We start from the raw sequence: 15,805 nt of genomic DNA, 5'->3' as shown, positions 1-15,805 counted from the left end.
CTCTGTGCTCCCCCTTCTCTGGCCTCCCCTCTCCAGGGGATAGGTTAGAAAAATTAATGAACCTGAAATTCAAGGGACTTCCCTAGGAGGCAAAAGTTTGAAGCATCAGGACAGTAAAACTTTTTGATCATAAAGACGCCTGGGACTTATCTGTGATGAGCATTTACATCCATGCTCTTCTTACTATTAAAAAAAAAAAAGAGTTGGATTAAGAGAATCTAGTTCTTTTATTTATTTATTTATTTATTTATTTTGGCTGCATCGGGTCTTAGTTGTGCATGCGGGACCTTTTGTCGTGGCATGTGGGCTTCTCTCTAGTTGTGGCGTGCGGGTTTTCTCTCTAGTTGTGGCACGTGGGCTCCAGGGCGCGGGCTCCAGAGCATGTGGGCTCTGTAGTTTGCGGCACTCAGGCTCTCTAGTTGTGGTGCGTGGGGACTCAGTTGCCCAGCAGCATGTGGGATCTTCGTTCCCCGACCAGGGATCGAACCTGCGTTCCCTGCATTGGAAGTCGGATTCTTTACCACTGGACCACCAGGGAAGTCCTTAATTTCTAGTTCTGACACTCACTAATTGTATCACCTAATGCAAGTTACCTAACCTATTAAACCTCAGTTACTTCCTTTGTAAAATGAAAATAATAATACCTGCCTCACAGGGCTAGTAAAATAGACAGTTATTATGTTTTCAGGGATTATTCAGTCTGCCCCCCTGTTTTAACCTTTTACTTTGAAATAATTTCAAAGTCACAGAACAGTGGTAAGAATAAAAATAGTGCAAAAAATATCCACATACTCTTTACCCAGATTTATCAACCGTTAACATTTTACCTTATTTCTTTTATCATTTTCTCTTCTCTGTACACACACACACACACACACACAGTGGGGTGTTTTTCTGAACAACTTGAGAGTAAATTACACATATAATGGCCCTTTGCCCTGTATACCTCAATGTATATTTTCTAAGAAAAGGAATCAGGATATTCTCTCACATCACAGTAGTACAGTTATTAACTTCTGTAAAGTTAACATAGACACAATACTTTTACCTAATTGAACACCTAGATTCCAATTTTGTCAATTGACCCAATAATATCACTTACACCATTTTTTCCCCTATAGGTCAAGATCTAGTTTATAATCAGATATCACATTTAGTCATCATTCTTTTTTCTTTTTTTTGGCCGTGCAGCATGTGGGATGTTAATTCCCCAACCAGGGATCGAACCCGTGCCCCTTGCAGTGGAAGCATGGAGACTTAACCACTGGACCACCAGGGAAGTCCCAATCATCATGGTTTTTTAGTCTTCCTTAATCTGGAACATTTCCACAGATTTTCTTTTTCTTTTATTACACTGACAGTTTTAAACATAATTTTTTTTTTTTTTTTTTGCAATACGCGGGCCTCTCACTGTTGTGGCCTCTCCCGTTGTGGAGCACAGGCTCCAGATGCGCAGGCTCAGCGGCCATGGCTCACGGGCCCAGCCGCTCCGCGGCATGTGGGATCCTCCCGGACCGGGGCACGAACCCGTGTCCCCTGCATCGGCAGGCGGACTCTCAACCACTGCGCCACCAGGGAAGCCCCAGAATGATGATTTTCTAACTGTAGTACTCCTTTCATATTTATATTCTTCTCTAAGCAAGTCTTCCCTTCTCCCCCACTTACTTATCTATTTATAATCAATATAGACTCATGGATTCCTATTTTTCCAGTGCTTTGTATTTCATTATTGTAGTTAATTATTTTGTGCTCAGATTGTCCCAGATTTGACTAATGGGAGCCCCTTCAAGCCAGCTTCCAAGGTGTAAGGTCCAATGTAAATTTACCTGCCACCAGGTGGCTATATGGCTTCGTTGAGGAATGCTGCTATATTGAGGGCTCAGCAACAGTCTTTTCTGTTGGCCAGTTGGGCTCCTCAGCAACAGCAGTCGCTTTGGGCCAGATCTCGTTTAGGTTTGGAAAGGAGGAAGGGTCTGTGATTTTTCACTATGGTGCCTAAAGTTGGCCTTCTGCTCACAGCTCTCTGTTCTGTCTGATGATACAAATCGTGCAACACTCGAATTGGCTGCTCATCTATCTCACCTCTGACAGGGTGACCATGGGTATCAGTCTGACTGGGATGGTTCTGGTGTATACCTATGCTCCCCATGTAGTTATTACTAGGACCCTTTTAACTCTTAAAAGTGGCTCAATTTAGACAACAAATTCTATGGATACCCTCCCCCTAGGAACACCATGACTTATTATCCAAACACCAGGAGTCCCTGCAGATATAGTCACCCTGATCTTCCCTCCTCCTTGCTGTCCATTGTGGTAAGTATTCCACCTTGTCCTTTATGATTAAGTGCTTTGCAATTCTGTGATCTTCCCTCCTCCTTGCTGTCCATTGTGGTAAGTATTCCACCTTGTCCTTTATGATTAAGTGCTTTGCAATTCTGTGATTTTTATCATCTCCATGGAAAGTATGGAGCTCAGTTCCAGCTTTCTCCCTCCCATCGACCCTGGACTACAAGGATAGCCACTACCAGGTGCTCAAAAAACCTCCTTGCTAGTACGCTCTTTATTGCTTTAGCGAAGGGAGCGTCCTCTGGGCTGGCCCAGGGAACTAGTCAGGTGGTGGGTTCTTGAGCCACGTATAATAAATGCTTCTAATATTCCTTCCTTCCTGAGTCTTCTGACCCGTTCCTCGACACTACACAAGGAAGTCTGGCTCTCCACTTTGCTTACTATAGGCCATCGATGAGACCAGGCTCCAAAGAGCCATCCCAGCAAACTATCGGGACAAACTCCGAGCATCCTTGCGGAAACATTAAATCTCGAGCTCTGTGTGAGTATCCCCAAGTCAGTGGATCCTCCCAATTGAGCTTCCTGTTGAACCCCCAAATATAACATCTTCCAGATCCACTCCCACACATATTTCTACAGTTCCTGCCAGTACATGTTAGCCAAGTCCCGCAAGATCTTTGGCAGGTATGCTTTTTCTCCCTGGAAGAGGACTTTTTCCTGCCAGTGTGGGCTGTGCTGCAACTTGACTCTGGGTTTTGGCAGAGGCAGTAGTGGTGGGGCTGGGTCTCGAGAAGAAGCAGCAGCCATGGAGAAGGGGACCTGGTTTGGGCAGGAACATTCAGGGGATCTGAAGGGTCAAGGTGCTCATCCACCGAGATAGGCCCATCCCAGGTCTCAGGGTTCCAGTCTTTCCCTATCAGGGCTCTGCTTTGACATGGTTGCCTATCAAGGCCATGCGTTTAGTCCTTTTTTTTTGCAGTTCTGCTACCCTGTGATCAGATCTTGGGCTTGATTTTATAAGTCTCTCCCACAGTTTCAGGAAATAAGACTTTCCCTTAAAGCCATAGCGGCTCTCTGGTTTTCAGAGCATTCCATGAGTTGCTAGTTAACTGCTCTGAGCCTGTCTTTTTCTGTTTCCAAGGTCTCTGGTACCTGTCATTAGCACTGTTTCCAAACTGACTACCACAGCCACTTGCTCTCCCAATGTCTCGCTCTCCACCCAGTTCACCCCAATTAACCAAGTGAAAGCTTGGGTGCGATCGCATATCAAAGCTATTGCCATCTCTCTTATCACCAGCAAAGGACTCTATTGATTTCAGACACCTAGGAGATACAACCCCAAAATCCATCCTGGGGACTTGCTTTTTGAACCTCTTGTGGAACCAACTGTCTTAGCTCTGTTTCTCTACAAAACGTATCTGAAGCAAAGACTAAATCTGACAGAGAAGGCAGTAAGAGTGAGCGAAAAGGGGAATGAGGTGGGCTAGGATGAGAAGACGGTGTGTTATCACGCAGGTAACTGCTTCACCACCCACCGCAAAGAGCCCTGGCAGGTTACTCAGGAGGTATGTCTGCTCAGCCATGCAGGACATCTCCAGACAGGCTGTGTTAGAAAATCATGACTCGGAACAGTCCACAGGGGGCAGGAAGGAAAGAGAGTTTATTTGCCCAGCTCCCTCTCATCTCTTGTTTCTCACTGGTCAGAATGTTCCCCAGAGGGAATTAATTCCCTCCGATTCCCCTTTGATGGCTGCTTAGAAGCCACACCCTGCAGTGTGGCATTTCTTCCGATCCAGAAGTGGTGGAAGAGCCACAGGCTCCGGACATGTGGTCAGCCAGCCTGGCTGTGCAGCAGCCGCCTAGAGGGACCTGACTGGGCCAGTGACTGTCAGTCCTAGGTGGCTGAACTACACAGATTTGGTCGGCTGTGCAGGGAGCTGCGGAGGCAGGAGGAAGGCAAGGTCTAGCCGGTGCGATTAGGCTCATAAGGTGCGTCTGATACATCCATCAATAGGCTATTAACATCAACAGGTGGTAGAGCTAGAAATAGGATCATCGGGTTAGGATTTTGTGTTATTTATCTTTGAGACCCCAGCGACTGGCACTTGAATCATAAGATACCATCTGAACCCACTTTTTCTTGTTCCAAACCTTCCCACTACATGTCTCTGCTATACCAGTTGTTATGCCAGTGAATGGACATGACCATGCTCTCAGAGGTTGGGCAGCTAGTCATCAGGTGTCCCTGTTCAAGTTGCAAGTAGGCCCTGCCCCACTGTGTGCTATGTCATTCTCACGAACCATCTGAGCTATGGTTGCCAAAGGGAAAGGGTGGGGGGATAAATGAGGAGTTTGGGATTAGCATATACACACCACTATATATAAAATAGGTAGCCAACAAGGACCTAGACTCAATATTTTGTAACGATCTATAAGGGAAAAGAATCTGAAAAAGAACATATATATACTTGTATATATAAATAATGTATATGTATATATATATATATAACTGAATCACTTTGCTGTACACCTGAAACTAATACAACATTGTAAATCAACTATAGTTCAATTAAAAAAATTAAAAACAAGCAGAAAACAACAACCAAACCCCAAAACCCATAATCTGTCTGGCCTGTGTTCACTTGAGTGTCATGTAACACAAAATACACAAAGCAATGAAGAACAGAGTTGGCTGGTCCACACAATTAGCACAATTCTCAAATGCAAAAGAATTCTGAACAAAAGGGCCCTTCTCCTTTCCAGTCCTTTCAATGGGACACTGCAGCTCACTTCACAAGGCTTCTTACCACCTCTTTGGAAAATTAGCCAAATCTCACAACTCTCTTCATAGACCATTTCACTTGCCTCCCCACTGCACCCCATCTCCTAGGGAAAAGAGAACAGATAGTTGGAATACTGGAGATGAAAAACAAAAGCGTTTCCCTCAACTGTCAAGGAGTCCTGAGGTGCCTGGGGCGGGAAGATGAACCGATAATCCTCTCTGGTCCCTAGGATTTTGATTCAGGTAAAGCAGGAACCAGGCCCTGGTTTGACAGGGACATTGTAGTTGTTTGGATTTGGCCTGAGTCGCGACACTGGGAATCGATGCCAAGGACAGTGAAACATGCCAGACATTCTTCGATGTTCACCAACTGGTCTGATCACTTGAGCTTTGAGAACTCAGTTTTCTCCTGAGGGGTGGTTAAGCCATATACTCACCCTCTGTGTAGAGATCTGCATCCTGAAATCCTAGTCACCTGGGACTTGAAACCCCTGGGGAAGCAAGGAGAAGGGGACAGATTTGAGAGATGAGTGAAAAAAGAAGGGAGGAAGAATGTTCGAGATGAGAAAACAGCTCACCCTCTGAGGCATGTTTTCTCCTAATCAGGAAATGAAAACTGAGTCAATTATATATTGAGAGGATAATTCTCTTTTAATTCCCTAATGTTTTCTTCAAGTGTGCTTGTTCCACTTGAATTATTCAGACAATTTCCTGAATATTATTCTTAGGTCCATTTCCTCTGTCTATCCAGACCTAAGTTAGTCTCCTTATGGAATCTATAAAGTCCTGGGCTCTGTCTGTAGCTGTGCAGGACTGGTCCAGAATCCAGGTCTCCTCACCCAACACCTGGCTCTCAGCTACCCTCCAGCACTCGCCTCTCACCACACCCTCCTCTGAAAGAGAAGTTCCAGGGTTAAGCATCCAGATAGAGATCTGTCATCAGTGGTCTTTGATGACCGCATTCTTTTTTTTTTTTTGCGGTCCGCGGGCCTCTCACTGTTGCGGCCTCTCCCGTTGCGGAGCACAGGCTCCGGACGCGCAGGCTCCGGACGCGCAGGCTCCGGACGCGCAGGCTCAGCGGCCATGCCTCCCGGGCCCAGACGCTCCGCGGCATGTGGGATCTTCCCGGACCGCGGCACGAACCCGTGTCCCCTGCCATCGGCAGGCGGACTCTCAACCACTGCGCCACCAGGGAAGCCCTGATGACTGTATTCTTAATTCGAGGTTAACTTAGCATTGCTGTCACAGCTGCTTCACTCCCCTCAAAGCTGGCAGGCTGGCCTGGAGTTTAAAGAGAAAGCATATTATGGTCAGGTTCCCAAGTGTCCATAAAAGAGGAAGTCAGAAGATCACAGAATCTTAGAGCCAGAACAGGCCTTGGAGAGTGAAGGGTCTGCTCTCCTCTTTTCATAAAGCGGCTACGGCCCAGAACAGGCAAATGGCTTGTCCTGGATCACACAGCTTTGCCAAGTGATAAACCTGGACTTAGGGCCAGACCTCGGGTCAGTAGTCTGGTGCTCCTCCTCATCTTGCTCTTCTTTTAAGAAAAAAAAAAAAAAAAAAAAGAAGATGCCTTTAAGGAAAAGGTGTTTCCCTGGAGAGTGTGGGAGGGTCTCCACTTCACAGTGGCTCTGAAGCATCTCTCCACCCTCTCATAACTCAGTAGCTGTGACAGAACAGTGGGGACCTGGCTGACCTCCCCGGCTTTAGTGTCGCATATCAGCTTGGTTTAAAGGGACTTTATTAATCATGACTAATGTCAGAGGGTATATGGCTGTGTCTCCTTCTTAGTTTTGGGGAATTTGTAATGTAGGATTAAAAAAAAAAGATTTAATATTGTGCCGTCACGTTTACATGCCTGCCTGAACCATCCATCACTGGCTGGTAGCAGCAGGTGACTGTGTGCCCAGCCTTCTTCAGGGAATGCTGTCCTATGACAAGCCCTCCTCTACCTCAGGGTCACTTCTTGGGTGGCTTTAATTCTCCTCTGCTTCCCATAGTTGCTTCCCCCGCAGTGCCGCGACCCCTGGGGAAACTCTGTCTTAAGTCCCAGGGACAAACGCTCCAGCCCCGCGGGGCTCGCAGGACAAGACAGCGATCGGATTTCGCGCTGCGGCCCAGCTCCCCCTACTCTTCACCCCTCCCGCCCGGGAACCCCGGGAGCCAATCAGAGCGTCGCGGAGCTCCGGGTTGTAGAGTCCCGCGCCCGGGACCCGCCCCTCTTTGTTGCGGTGGCCAATGGACGCAGTCGGAACATCGGCGGCTGCCCGGGTGACTCGCTTATATGTCACAGAATAACATTAGAGGATGGGACATGGAATGAGGCGACGGCCGCAGCGGCCCCAGCAGCTCCCGCCACCCCCGCCGCCCGGAGAAGCCGTGCAGCCATGAGGCCGACCGTCCAGAGGTAGGGTCCGGGAGCTGCGGTGCGCCCTTCCCGCGCCCCGCCTGCAGCCATTTCCCCGGGGTGCCTGGCGCTGGAACTCAGGGAAGGGGGCGGGTGGAGCCACTGCCACTGGAGCCTGGGGGCCGGGGCCGCCCCTCGTCCGCCCAGCTTCGGGAGGGCTTCTTGGAAGAAACGCGGCCGCTTTTGCAAGCCGAGGCTGTCGCTGGGCTCTCGCGGCAGCCCCGGGCGCTCACGTGCCGGCACGTTCTGGCTCGGCTCGGCGCTCGGCCACATCTGGCGACCAAGGGACGTGTGGAGCCTTGCGGGGACCTCCTGTTCCATCCCACTGCACGAGCTGTCTTTCTTCTCCCTACCCCGTCCACTCCGCAGCCTCCACGCTCCTTGTCTTTCCCTTCCACGGTTTAGGTAGGTGTGAAGATTTGTGGCAAAATTCAAGTCGCCTTTCTAGGTAATGGCAGGGCTGGAAGCTCGTGTGCAATTCCCTGGTGGGTGGGGGGGCGTCCTGTCCGCTCGCGGGGGGAGCGGACAGGGAAGTGGGGACACGTCGAAGCCCCCACACCCCCGTCTTGGCCACGGCCCCCTTCTTGGTTCCTCCGGGTGTCTACTTACCCGTGGTATGTGCTGGGTCTCACTGATTTCAGGCACGGCCCGTAAGCGGAGTTCCAGCCGCCGCTGCCCCTTCGCGCGTCCTGCGGCAGCCAGAAGCATGGAGAAGGCCGCCCCCGCGGGGCGCTGATCCCCGTGCCGCGCCCGCGCGCACACGCCCCTCGCCGCCCTCCCCGCCCCTGCCCCACCATGACCGGCTCGGCGGCCGACACTCACCGCTGCCCCCACCCCAAAGGCGCCAAAGGCACCCGGTCCCGGAGCAGCCACGCGCGGCCCGTGAGCCTCGCTACTAGCGGGGGCTCTGAGGAGGAGGACAAAGACGGCGGGGTGCTGTTTCACGTTAACAAGAGCGGCTTCCCCATCGACAGCCACACCTGGGAGCGCATGTGGATGCACGTGGCCAAAGTGCACCCCAAGGGGGGAGAAATGGTGGGCGCCATCAGGAACGCCACCTTCTTAGCAAAGGTTAGTGGCTCCGAAGGAAGGGGGTGGTGTGGGCAGTGATGGGACCATTTTGCCTGTACGTAGCAATTTCCATTTTCCTGGTCCTGCTGCAGACTCCCTTCCCCTCCTCATTTTTCGCAACAGCCTCCACCCGCTTTGCTTAATTGAGATGTTTGTCTTGGACGTCTTAGAAATGGGGGAGGGAGAGAAAGGGGGCTTGCTGTCCTGGGACTGTGTGGTCGGCTTGTGCCAAGGTTTCTTTGAATCTGGAGCCAAACTCTATCATTTACTTAGCTCCGTGTACATCCTGCTTCAACGAAGACTGTAGCCACCAAGTAGCACCAGTGATGCCAAGAGCGCATAGGCCCCCTAGGGATCCCACCCGCTTATCCTCTTTGGAGTCTCTTGGTCCTCCTCTGTCCCCCCTTCGCAAATGATTTATTAGGCTGTGAATGAATTTACAGTCAACCAGTCAGACTTCTCAGCGTGAATCATTCCTAGACTTTTTGCCAATTTTTTTTTTTATGACAGTGACTTTCACCTCTGAAACTTGCAAAACAGTCAGCTCTCTCTTTTCCCAGCTTATCTGAGCTCTGACAAAAAAGAGTTTTAACTGTGGCTTAAAAGGGACTTTCCAGTACACATGATGCATGAATCTCACTGGATAGAGAAAGAGGCTCAGGAGTGAAACTCTTTCTACCTGGGAGAGAAGCCAGTGAGCCAGTTGGGTTTGGTGGCCAAAGATAATGTTAGTAAGATGGAGGAAGATGTGCAGCGGTCGCTGTACGAAGCACGAAAATGCAAACTGGAGGAGAAACGCCGCAGAGCCTGGGGGCTGTAGCATGGCGGATGGTTTCCCATCCATCCTGGGGACACTGGTATGGCCAAGAAGATTCCTGGACAGGTCTAGGAATGCCAGACCTGAGACCTGGAAGGCCATCTGGTCGAGCCCCCAACCTGGAGCATCTGGTGACCTGAGCATCGGAGCCTGCAGGCCAGAAAGCTGTGTGTGCCCTTGGGAAAAGTGACAGAGCCTGTAAGCTTCCTGCTGTAGTTGGTTACGGTGTTTGATTACCCTGCTGGTCAATGAGATCTTCGTTATGCCCAGCGAGAATCTTGCCTGCTTTTGTGTCAGCTATGATGACCCTTGCTGAGTCCTCCTTGAGGACTCAGAGCCTGAGAACAGCTCTGATACTGCAGTGCAGCTCTGACTTCGGAGTCTGTCCTCACTTAAGTGAGCCTTTCTCATTTAGCACCCTTAGCACCTGATTGTGACTTCTCATTGTGGCTTCATCTTTCTCCCAACATTGTGGGTGGGGACCCCCTCTCTGTGGGAATCAGACAATGTCAGGGTTGGTAGAGACCAGTCCTGTACCTCTCAGCAGAATCCCTTCCTCTTTCTGAAGGCCTCCTGGGAATGGGGGGCTTGTCGCCTCACAGGGCAGCTCCCAGGCCTGGCCAGATTGGGTCACTGGGAAACTTCTCTGAAACTGAACAGCGCTCCTCCTCGGTCACATGCCACCACTGATTCTTGTGCTCAAGAACCAAAGGGCGGCACACGTCGACTTCCTGTGCTACTCACAGCTCCCTCGAATGTTACGAGATGGTTCTCTTGGAGTCAGGAAAGGACCTGGAGTGCAAAAATCAAGGGACTGAATTCTGGTTGTGCTACCTCTAGCTTTGTGGCCTAGGTCACTCACTTAAAATCTCTGGCCTTAGTTTTCTGACCTATAAAATGTGAGTAGATCAGATTTCACGTGAAGTTCTTTCCAACTCTCAAATCCCGTGGTGTTGTGACCCATTAGTCTTCAGGTTCTAGTCATCTGTGTGACACGTGCACTGGATTATTCTGCATCTTCCTTTAATCGTCTTTGTCCACAGGTAGTTCCTTTCACCTTTACTTATGTGTCATAGTTCCCAGATCAGCTCACTTTCCTCCTCCTCTTTCTAGGACAGTTGCTAGTTTGTCATCAGTCAGTCCCCGAAAACATGAGCACAGTAAGAAGCACAATGTTCTAAATGTTGCCTGAGCAGCTTAGAACATAAATTACTGCTTCCTGAGACTCGTACTTGATACGTCCGTTATTGTGGCTGAATTCTGGGTTCTTAAAAAATGAGCTTTCTTTCTTGCTTTTTTTTTTTTTAATATAGCGGCCATATCATATTGTACTTTCATAGTAACTGGAAGGTCACATGAAAACTGCCAAGCCAGGGCATCCCCGGGCTGAACATGGGCATTGGCTTTTTGCACCTAAATAAAGCGCTTCCCATTTCTCTCTTACACTGCATCATAATGCTTGGTTCTCCATCCTCAACGCCCATCACAGCATCCCCTTTCTCCCTGGTCCTGGCGTTCCCCAAACCATGACCCCTATGCAGGCCCTGGGATGGGGAGAGCTTTGGAAGTTCCTGTTTCCAGGAGCCACTCCTCTCTGATTTGAGGGCTATTCCTGCACTCAGCTCAGCAGACTTTTTCCTCTGGGGCCAAGTCCTTTTCTCCTTTAATCAGATCAGTGTCTTGCTGAGGAATTTGTACAGAAGGGGGGTGGTGGAGTGGTGGTGGAAGGGTTGGAGTGTTTCAGGGAGGTGAACCTTTTTTGGCAATTGAATTGTGGACTGAGAAGCAAAAGACGTGGCCAGGGGAAGGTGTCAAAGGCCTAAGAGGAGGACTGAATGACACTTTCTTTGACCACAGGACATTTTGTTAGCAGCCGTGGTAGTTTCTGCCCAAAGATCCAGGTGCCCCCGCTGGGGAAAGCGGGACAGGTGTCACCTGCTCTGCAATCCTAAATTTGTGACTGCAGCCTTCTCCCCTGGTGGTTACTGAGTCTGAAGTTAACAACTGACTAGGTGAAAGCCAAGGTTTTTCAGGGATAGTGCAAGAAAGCAGCACGGGTCAGTTGGAGGATAGTAGAGGTTGGGAAGGGAGGGGCAGAGAGGATGGCTGGCCCAGAAAAAACAGCTGGGCCGACTAGGAAACAGCACCTCCTGCTTCTCTACTGGCTGGAGCCCGACTCTCCTGGGGCAGACAGCCAGATGGATTGAGCAGGAAACACCAGGCCGTTTCTCGCAGACGCCACGTTTTTGTGGCTCATTCTCACGCTGATCCCAAATTGGGAAATAATTCACATTTAGAGGACTCAGCTTTGCGTGAGTGAAGAAGAGTGAGGGCTTTGGGGCCAGACTTTGCTGCGGTCAGAGCTCCACTACTGCCCCCTGCTGGCTCACACAGGCAGTGCACTTTCTCTCCTGTCCTGCGTTCAAAACCATCCATATGTCCGACCTTCCTGCTCAGCCCAAGGTTGTGACCGCTGGACCAGGTCACCATCAACAGATTCCTGGCTGCTCCCGATGCAGGGGCCTGGGGCCCATCCTTGGCCCAAGAGTGATGTTCCATGCTCGCCCCCCGCCCAAGGTTGCCAGAGAAAATTCTTCTGCCTGGCACCTGCACAGTGTATAAGGCTTCGCAAAAGGCTTCGTTTTCTCCTTGTACTTTCTTGTTAAAGACTCCTGGTGCCTGGGGCTCTCGATGCCTCTCTGGCTCCTTTCCTGGCTTCTCCCTTCTTTCCACATGGTGATGCATGGTGATGATACACACTCGTGTCCTTCCACATCCCTTCTTGCATTCTTCTGACAGGGCATTGCATTTGGCAAGAATGGAGTGAAAGAGAGCCTGTCCACAAAAGCTTGCCTTCATTTTTCTTCTTGAATAACCATATTCCTGTCCACTCCCCTCCTTCCCCCGCTATTCCCTACCCTCAGGGACCCCACCCCCTAACTGTAGGCACAGTGCCTGTGTGGAGAGGGTGGTTTTGATGTGTGCCCCCTAGATTCTGCCATCATCAGCTGGGCTGTGGTTTGAGATGGCTGGATGCAGGTGGCAGGAGGGAAGCTAGAGGGCCAGGGCCAGGGGAATTCTAGGTTGGAGTCTCGGCTGAAACGGGGCAGGAAAATAACAGGAGAGACTCTCAGGACCCCAGTCAGGGAGGAGGAGAAAAAAAAGGAGTGTGCCCTGGTCTTTTCATAAAAGGTTGTACCAATTAATTTTCCCATCATGCCGTATGAGAGCATCTTCACCAGCACTGAGTATCCACATTTCAGAATATCTCTGCTAATTGGAGAGGACAAAAATGACATTTTGCAGTGGCTTTAATTTGCAGTTCTTAAATTGTTAGTGTGCTGGAACATTTAAAAAAATATTTATTCCCTATTTGCATTTCTTCTTTTGTGAATTGTCTTTTCACGGCCATTTAAAAAATTGTGGTAACGTATAATTTACCATTTTAACCATTTGAAGTGTACAGTTCTGTGAATTAAATATATTCACATTGTTGTGCAACCATCACCACCTTCCATCTCCAGAAATTTTTCTTCTTCCCTAAAACTTTGTACCCATTAAACACTGAGTTCCCATTTCTCCCTCCTCTCATCCCCTGGCAACCACCCTTCTACTTTCTGTCTCTACGAACTTGACTACTACAGGAATCTCACATAAGAGAAATCATTCAATATTTGTCCTTTTGTGACTGGATTATTTCACTTAGCATAAGGTCTTCAAAGTTCTGGCACGTATAGCATGTGTCAGAATGTCCCTCTTTTTTAAGGCTGAATAATATCCCATTGCATATATGCTACATTTTGTTTATCCATTTATCTGTTGATGGACACTTGGGTTGCTTCCACTTTCTGGGGCCATTTTCTTTTCATTGAGGCCTAGAGAGCTTTCTTATCACTTTGTATGAACTCTTCATGAATTAAGGATATTAACTCATGGTCACCACGTGTCCACAGGGGAAGTGGATGTTTTCATCCTCTTCCATCAGGCTGAGAAGGCATCTTGGTGATGCTCCTAAGTTGAGTGTCTGGGGGCTCAGGCCCCACTGATTCTGTTTTCCAGTTACTGAAAAGTGGAGGCCATTCAGGCTCCCCCATCTAGACCTCTGAAAACACACTGTTGATGAATAATGATAACACAGCTAACACTTAAAAAACACCGAGTGCCAAGCCCCAAGTTGTCCGCTTTATACATTAGGTCATAGAATCCTCACGACCAGCTCAGAAGGTTTGAAGTAGGTGATCTCCTCTCCTATTTTATCAGGAAGGAACTGGAGGCTTAGAGAGGCCATGCAGCTTGCCCAGGGTCCACAGCAGTAGGTGACAAAGCAAGGACTCATAATTATACCCCAAGGAGCCTGCCTGGTTTATAGTCCATCATCCTGTGGGGCCTTGGCAGCCCGAGGTGCTGGTTGGGAGCTGCCCCAGCCTGAGCCCCAGCCTGAGCCCCCGCCAGCTGTCCCAGACGGCAGGGTGGGCTGTAGCCAGATGACATCATCCCCTCAGCAGTCTCGGCTTTTCTCCCACCACAGCCCGGCTCCCCAGCTGGGGTTTGGGGAATGTGACTGCAGCTCTGCACCACTCTTAGCCCGGGGCCGAGGTAACCAGGCAGCTGTTTTGAAAAGCCCTCGGGCGCCGCTGGGCTGCTATTCTGAGGACCGGCTGCCGCCTGACTCCCCCCATCATCTGGCTCTTGTGGGTTCCGCTGGGCTTGGGGGAGTTGCAATAACTTGGTGGTCGGCCCCCAAAGCTGACTCAGAGCCAGGTCACTCCGGCTTCCTCAGGGCTTTGGCAAAGGGACATCCCTCTGGGGACCCTTCAGGTGGCTGACGATTCTCCGGGGCGTTGTCCCATGCATGCCAGGGTAGAGGTGTGCTCCTGCCTTCATAAACTGTGTCGTTCGCCACCTCCCTCTTGTACCTGGCCTAGAGCTGGGAACACTGGAGATGCGAAAGGAATGGTTGTTCTCAGTCTCTCCTGCTTCCTTACTTCTCTGTGAAAGCTCTGGCACATTCTTATGCGGAATTCCAGGTGTGGGTAGCTCAGTGGACGTTACTGCCCAAAGCAGGGACGAGCGTCCTCATGTTTGCTAGGTCGGAAACACCAGGACGCGCTTTGTATTTTGACGCTGGGCTGGGCAGGGGTGTTGTGGGAATGGCCGCATAAGCAGATGTTCAGATGGGAACATTTTGCTCCCAAAAATGACTCTCCAAGACAGGAATGTGATTGGAGTTGATATGTTGTAAACAAAATGTTTGCAGAACAGCTGTGTGAGTGTGTGCACACAGTCTCACATTCTCTCTCTTTCACACATGCAGTCATGAACACACACACACACACACACACACACACACACACACACACACACACGCTCTGCACCTTGGCTGTGAAATAGGATGTGTGACTAGTTCCCTTCTATTTTAAGTAAAAGCAGCAGAAGGTGTAGAAGTATGAGGAGCCTCCTGCTTCAGGCCCGGGGGAGCCCCTCGCCCTCCAGCTTGTCTGTGGGGCCTGAGCTTGCAGAGCTGGGGACAGAAGTGGGGACCGTCCGTGGGCAGCGTCTGGCGCTGGTGCCCAGCCAGGCTGCCCAGTGCTGTCCCTCAGTCTGTTCACCAGTGGCTTCACCTTCCATCAGCTAAGTACTAAATCCCCAGGGCCTCCCTTTCCCTGTTTCCTTAGAGGGTGGAACTAATCTGTCCTGCGGGCCCCTTCTGCCCCTCCCTAAGCGGCTTAGTCCTCCTTCCTGCGGAGCTACAGACCCACATGGGCTGAGTGTCTCTGTCACCAGCGCCCCTCCCCCCCCCGCCCATCAGACAGGCCGAGGTTAAGGGACTGGGTAACACAGAGAAGAAATAAAGCAGAAACTGCTCCCTTGCTTCCCAGGAGTGACTGGATTGGAAGCCCCTGCTTCCTCTCGCTCTTGGCCTGGTCGGCAGGGTTGCTCAGAGCTGGATGGTGTCTCAGCTCTAAATTCCCGAGAAGAGGGACTTAACCTCCCCCTTTTCAGTCCTGCCAGCCGTTGCTCCCTTCCCTTCCCAGCGGGGGTTAGAACTTCATACTCTCAGCTGGTGAATGTTGACCAAGAGGCAGACTAGGAGATGCCCAGGCAGACTGGGCAGCCGGGTGGGGTCAAAGGGTAAGATGGCTCATGAGTGAGAGGAGCTGCACTTAGCTGGGAAGATTCGAGGCAAGAAGGGAATCTTTCCTAGTGCACTCGGGGCTGGACTCAGGCAATGGATGTGACGGGCATTGCACGGGGTGCTGTTGAAGAGGAATGGCGTGTGTAGCACCATGTTGCATTCCTTCGGGGCGCCATTCATCTTGTATTCAGTGGTGCCCTGGAGTGGACACATGCAATGGTGACACCAGCCATGCAGCAAAAGTGTAGTCGTGCAGTAGAAGTGTGAGGATTAATGGAGCACCTCTGAACCCTCCTGGACCAGGCC

At 50.3% G+C, this 15,805-nt stretch overlaps 1 protein-coding gene across 2 annotated transcripts in view; it reads left to right on the top strand.

Moving 5' to 3' along the window:
• Positions 1 to 8,270: 8,270 nt before the first annotated feature.
• Positions 8,271 to 15,805, top strand: part of VASH2 (vasohibin 2) — a 33,542-nt gene continuing 26,007 nt past the window's right edge. For both annotated transcript variants that reach the window (XM_060009960.1, XM_060009953.1), the window contains exon 1: positions 8,271 to 8,546. In XM_060009960.1, the coding sequence (XP_059865943.1) occupies positions 8,271 to 8,546 (276 nt within the window). The remainder of the gene's footprint in view (positions 8,547 to 15,805) is intronic.

Source organism: Delphinus delphis, chromosome 1 (assembly GCF_949987515.2).
Source record: "Delphinus delphis chromosome 1, mDelDel1.2, whole genome shotgun sequence".
NCBI classification, from domain to species: Eukaryota; Metazoa; Chordata; class Mammalia; order Artiodactyla; family Delphinidae; genus Delphinus; species Delphinus delphis.
The sequence above is the reverse complement of the archived record's forward strand: the minus strand, read 5'-3'. Positions and strand labels throughout refer to the sequence as shown.